The sequence below is a fragment of the Arachis duranensis genome, chromosome 2 (genome assembly GCF_000817695.3).
Source record: "Arachis duranensis cultivar V14167 chromosome 2, aradu.V14167.gnm2.J7QH, whole genome shotgun sequence".
NCBI classification, from domain to species: domain Eukaryota; kingdom Viridiplantae; phylum Streptophyta; class Magnoliopsida; order Fabales; family Fabaceae; genus Arachis; species Arachis duranensis.
The window spans coordinates 16,708,763-16,715,105 of record NC_029773.3 but is presented as its reverse complement, the minus strand read 5'-3'; the positions used below and the strand labels follow the sequence as shown (position 1 = coordinate 16,715,105).

The 6,343-nt window shown below is 31.9% G+C and overlaps 1 protein-coding gene across 1 annotated transcript; it reads left to right on the top strand.

The window, feature by feature from the left end:
* The first annotated feature begins 961 nt into the window (after positions 1–961).
* Positions 962–6,114, top strand: LOC107473805 (succinate--CoA ligase [ADP-forming] subunit beta, mitochondrial). The gene is made up of 12 exons (XM_016093379.3): positions 962–1,282; positions 1,571–1,681; positions 2,379–2,490; positions 2,705–2,769; positions 3,385–3,462; positions 3,580–3,654; positions 3,752–3,904; positions 3,993–4,127; positions 4,375–4,539; positions 4,824–4,946; positions 5,388–5,459; positions 5,561–6,114. Exons 1-12 carry the CDS (start codon positions 1,181–1,183, stop codon positions 5,633–5,635), a joined length of 1,266 nt encoding a protein of 421 aa, XP_015948865.1. The 5' UTR covers positions 962–1,180; the 3' UTR covers positions 5,636–6,114.
* Positions 6,115–6,343: the final 229 nt, after the last annotated feature.

The window sequence follows — 6,343 nt, the reverse complement described above, 5'->3', positions numbered from 1 at the left end:
CGCATGAGTAACTGCTTCATTTACAACAACAACCACAACCACAATTTCTTCCATTTCTTCTATTTCACCTCAAACTGATTCTTAATTATCATCATCATTATTATTATTAAAAAATAATATACAGAATGGTCAATTTAAGTCATACTTTAAAATTTTAGGGTACAAATTGAGTCAATTAGAAATTAGAGGGCTAAATTGAGTCGAATGTCAAATTTCAGGGACTATTTTGAATATTAACTCGAATAAATTGGATTTATCGGTTAGATTCGTTAGATTCATTCTTAAATTATAATATTTTATCGAATTTATTTTAAAGAGTCGAAATCAATTTTAATTTTTAAGTTAATTCGAAATAAACCGAATTAATTATTAATAGATAATTGTTATGGTGTTTAAAAATTTTTGCTTAATTTATTAAACAATATTAAAAATTAACATTTAATTTTAAAAATATAAAAATAAATAATTATTAAATATTTAAAATTTATTCTAAAAATAAGTTAAATAAAAGTTAGATACTAATTATAAATACCATAAAATTTACCTAATTAATAATATTAATTTTAAAAATAACAAAAAAATTAAAAATAACTAACTAAAATTTTAAAGAACGAATTTAATTAATAATTTTTTTTAAAATTAATTTAATAAACAAATAATTTTTTTAAAAACGAATTTAACTATTAACTAGATTGCTAAACATATATCCAGCCACCCTAATAACAAATAATGTTATACTTGTCAAGAGAAATTGATGATGTTATGATGTTATTCTCTCCTATAATAATGGTCAATGATAATAAATTAATAATATACATTATTATTGATTTATTATGTATTATTTCCATCTCTCAAATACTTTTCAACCGCATTTTTTAAGGAGAAATAATAATTAAAAATAAATTAATAAAATAAAATAAAATAAAAATGGGAAAGAAATCCTAGGGTCCGCTATCATTGGCGTTCAGCAGCAGCAGCAGCAGTGCAGCACAAAGAGAGCGTGTTCAAAAGTGTCACATTACACATTTTCGCTTTTTCCATTCACTCTTTTCCCTCGCCGTTTCGTTATTTCAATGTCGGATCTGAAATATAACTAAATCAAAAATCCCTCAACATTATTATATCACAATACAGAGAAGGAAAAAAAGAAAAAAGAAAAGAAAAGTAAAGAGAGAAGAAAATGGTTCGGGGACTATTGAACAAGCTCGTCTCTCGCTCCCTCTCCGTCGCCGGAAGATGGCAGCACAACCAGCTCCGCCGTCTTAACATCCACGAGTACCAGGTCACTCTCCTATCCTCTCTCTCTCATTGTTTTCGACAATTTCAAATATGATTTGAATTTCGTTGATTGTTATTTACAGTTTTAGGTTTAGATATCTATTTTGATGCTTGACTTGTTGAAAAATAACAACGGAATGATAATTGTAGTAATATTATTCGTGGTATTGGTGAATCGTTGTTGAGAATGATGATCTGCGATTTCGTGATGGATCGAGCGGTGTGACTGATGGAAATGACTACGGAATTTAATTTCATGTTTATTTATTTATTTGTTGTCGATTGAAAATAGGGAGCGGAGTTGATGAGCAAGTACGGAGTGAATGTTCCGAGAGGCGTAGCTGTTTCCTCTGTTGAAGAGGCAAGGAAGGTTATCAAGGATGTCTTTCCTAATGAAAGCGAGGTAATTTGATATAGTTAGCATATATTTTTTCTGTAGAGGAATTTCACTCTCCGACATGTTGAGATCTTCGATAGCGATGCTTTATAATTACTTCTTGTGGTTGCTTATAGATATTCTTTTTTTATCCAACAAATAAAAAGGAAGAAAGATAGGAAGGATATGAGTTGTGATAACCTTGATGCTTTCACATAAATTGGGAAACTAAATGTCAATGTTTAGTTTCATAAATTGTCTGCATTTTTTCCTTTCAATATTAAACGAAAAGGATTTATTTATTTACATTGTTATATAACTGTCTCAGAAGTCTAACCTGTCGTGATAGCATATGATTACTTGTCAGTGTAAATCGACACTAATACTTTAACATTGCATCAAAATTGATCTTCTTGATAAAAATGTATCATCTTGTTTGCTTTTGGATGTCCCTTTTCCTTGTTAGGATTTTTTGTGGAGAAAATTGAGAACAACCAGTTCTCTGCGTTGTTTTAATAATTGATATAAAGTGTTGACATGTACCCTTTACGGTTCAACAGCTCAAATTGATGGGTTTCCACTTTCAAATATTTAATAGCTGAGCTGTGGAATTGTGAATGGTGTAGAGGGACGGATTTTTTACTCAAAAATTATCTAACAATTTCACTTATTATGGAAAAATAATATGTGATGACAAGTGATGTGACTAGGATTGTTTGTGCAGATCGTGGTTAAGAGTCAAGTTTTGGCTGGTGGACGAGGCTTGGGAACTTTTAAAAATGGTCTTAAGGGTGGTGTACACATTGTTAAGGCTGACCAGGTTGCAGATATTGCTGGTAATACATGTTCCCTCTGATGTCACTACCCAAAATGAACATTTTTTTGGTTCTCATTTGAATTTATATGCGTATGGCATTTGATATGACAATCTCAGTTGATTCATTTCAATATTATGGTCTTGATTTAGAGTTGAGTTCATTTAGGATGGATGTGCATAGTGGTATTATTGTTTTGCAGTTGTTGTAGTTATTGGCATTTTTATTATTTCAGGGAAGATGCTTGGGCAGATACTTGTTACCAAACAAACTGGTGCTCAGGGAAAACCAGTTAACAAGGTTTGAAATATATTTGATCATTATCTATAATTTTTTATTTCTGGAAATGTCTTCATTTTCAGTATGCATGTATATGCCAGCAATTTCATCTCTTGACAATGATATTTATAGATGTAATACAGTGGCACCAGCTTTCTCAGATAATTAATACTTGTGGTGTCTGTTTTTTTTTAATATTTTTTTTAGCCAAAGTTGCATGGTTAGAGCACATAGTTTCTTATACTGTATGTTCGTAGGATGAACAAAATGTTCATGTTGCCTTTTTAGCATATGATCTGGTGATTTTAGTGGTTGGATTGGTCACCTGGACTTGCTTGTATTCATATGTGCTATTTGGTGCCTATAAATTTGTTCTTATCATCTAAACACACACACATACACACACACACAGCCCAATCATATATATATATATATATATATGTGGTATTGATGAAATACTAATGACCCCACCACCAATTACACAATTTGATGAGCACAATATACCCAATGAGAGCTGTTGTTTTGTTTTGAAATGATGTTCAAATTTATTTTTATGCACAATCATATATGAAATGGATACACGGTCCTGCTGGATGGATTGATTTTTTGATATTTCTAATTGTCTGTTTTCTACAGGTTTATTTGTGTCAAAAACTGGCACTTGTGAATGAGATGTACTTTTCTATAATCCTGGATCGTAAGTCTGCTGGTCCTGTAAGTATTCTGTACCGTTTGTTTAAATTTAATTTGCGTTATTTGCAAAGTGTTAAACCCTTGCATGGTATTTATGTAACTGAATTTCAATTCTTTTTCCTTTTATTGGTTTTGCAGCTTGTCATTGCTTGTAGTAAGGGAGGAACCAGCATTGAAGACCTTGCAGAGAAATTCCCAGACATGATTATAAAGGTCTTATTCTTGGCATTTCTCATGATTACTAAAATTTTCTGTGCTGCTAGTATATTTTTTTTGCATGATAACCCGATGGGCTCCTTCTTTCTAGTAGGTACCGATTGATGTTTTTAAAGGAATTACCGATGAAGATGCTGCAAAGGTGGTTGATGGCTTGGCTCCCAAAGGAGCTGATAAAAATAAATCTATTGAACAAGTGAAGAATTTGTATAATCTTTTCTGCAAAACTGACTGCACTCTTTTGGAAGTAAGCACATGGAATGTCCAATATTTGTTTTCAATATATTATTATATAAAGAATTTGTACATTAATGACAGTCAAATATCTTGAACAGATCAATCCTCTAGCTGAAACTGCTGATAACCAGTTGGTTGCTGCTGATGCTAAGATGAATTTTGATGATAATGCTGCATATCGTCAGAAAGAGATATTTGCTCTCCGTGATACGACGCAAGAGGATCCTCGAGAGGTTTACTTCTGTGTTTTTTTGTGTCTTACATTAGTCCTTACACATAAACCACCTTGCCCTTATCACTTGTGCAGCTCAAGTTGTCTATACATTTCTGTTATTCTGATATTGACGATTTTGTTTGTATTTGATTGTATTGGCAATGCCAGTCTTCTCAATATCTGTTGGTGCTTTTTTGTCAAGTCCTTTCTATGTAGTTTATTTCTCATCACTTGATATGTATTGTGTGTCTTTCTTCTTTCAACAGGTGGCTGCTGCAAAGGCAGATTTAAATTATATTGGGTTAGATGGAGAAATTGGTTGCATGGTGAATGGTGCAGGGTTAGCAATGGCCACAATGGATATAATTAAATTGCATGGGGGTACTCCTGCCAATTTTCTGGATGTAGGTGGCAATGCCTCTGAAGGCCAGGTAATGTTGAAAATTTTAGATTGATCCCTTAGCTCCACTTTATGATCGAGATAATTGATTTTCTCTTGTCATTTCTGCCGGTAATCTGCTGGTGCCTTAACCTGATTTTTATTCCAATTGATGAAATCTGAAAAACATTTTGGCTTCATATGTACTTCAACATCTTTTATGTAATCACTATGTAATCTGCTGGTGCATGAATATGAACCTTAAGAAAGCCTAGGTATTCCCTTGAAAGATCTCCACATTGCAATATTTATGTTCGGTCCAATTTTATAAACCAGGTGGTTGAGGCATTTAAGATATTGACTGCTGATGACAAAGTAAAGGCTATTTTGGTTAACATTTTTGGTGGCATCATGAAGTGCGATGTTATTGCAAGTGGAATAGTAAATGCTGCCAAACAGGTATGTAATCTCCTGTCATCAAACAGTCACAAAGAGGAGACAAAACTATGCTTTTGGAAAACAGTTTTATCCTTTGACCTATCATAAGTTTGAAAAGAAAAACGTTGTTTCTCCATGCCAATTTGCTGCTTCTTATTCTTCTCCATCTTTTATTTTTTTTTTGCTTATTTGCTGCTTTAGATAATGGTTATTATTTACCTGAGATATTGAAAAACTCAATGAACTCCAGAAAATCAGTCTTTTCTATTGGAATTAATTTCTTGATAGTGCAGTTTTTGAAATATGTTGAATAAAGCGAAAATTATATAGCTACGGATAGTTTTTGCATCGTCTCCACCTTTTTTTCTAAGGGGGAAAAACGGCAACATGATTTTTTAAATTAAACAGAAGTAGGACTAAATCCTCATCGTCTTATAACACTATCATGCTATTATTTTCAAGGTTCAACTAAAAGTACCAGTTGTGGTTCGTCTTGAAGGCACCAATGTTGATCAAGGAAAAAGAATTTTGAAGGTAAATCCTAATTCATGTACATAGATAACTAGTCCATTAGAAACGAAAGCAAGAATGTTCCAAATGCATATTATGTTGATAATCTTTTGATGATTTAACAGGAAAGTGGCATGAAACTAATAACAGCCGAAGATTTGGATGATGCTGCACAGAAAGCAGTGAAAGCTTACAAATGAAGGGTTACTTTTGTCCAAATTTGGCATTCAGTTCAATCACTATTCTTTTTGTTAAGCCCTTATTTTTATTTTAAGGGAATCGATGCAAGCCTGTTTTGATAAGGGAATTGATGCAAGGAACTTATTGAACCCGTTTGTGGTTATGAAAGTGATTCCAATAAGAGTTAGTGATACCCACATTGTTGATTCAAGTGGTTGCCATTTGGCTCCCCTCTTTCAAATTCTAAAAGATATCTTTCTTGTGTCTTCTATGCCAATAACATTTAGACACATGTCTTTCATGTTAGGCATTGTGAAATTGGAGACTCGTGAAGGACCCCTAAACCCTTGACATTTTTATTAGGTTTGACAAGACTAAATTTATTAGCCATCTGAATTTGCAAGCCAGGAAATTCATACCTCTGGCCTGTGGGTACTCGACTTCTATGTGAGATGTCGTTATTACAAACTCATGTTTAACATGCGGTTGATTGATTTGATTTAGGGGTTTTTTTAAAGGTTAATTTTATTAATGTTTATGTTCGTAATAATATTATAAAATAATTTCTTTCTTTATTATTAATGTTTTAAATAAAACGTGTTAGCATTTAATATTTATTATGAAATGAATTTTTTTATAATTTTAACTTATCATTTATTATTTATTGTTATCTAATATTTAACATTTATCAATATTCAATATTACATCATTTTGATAGCAGTTTTATA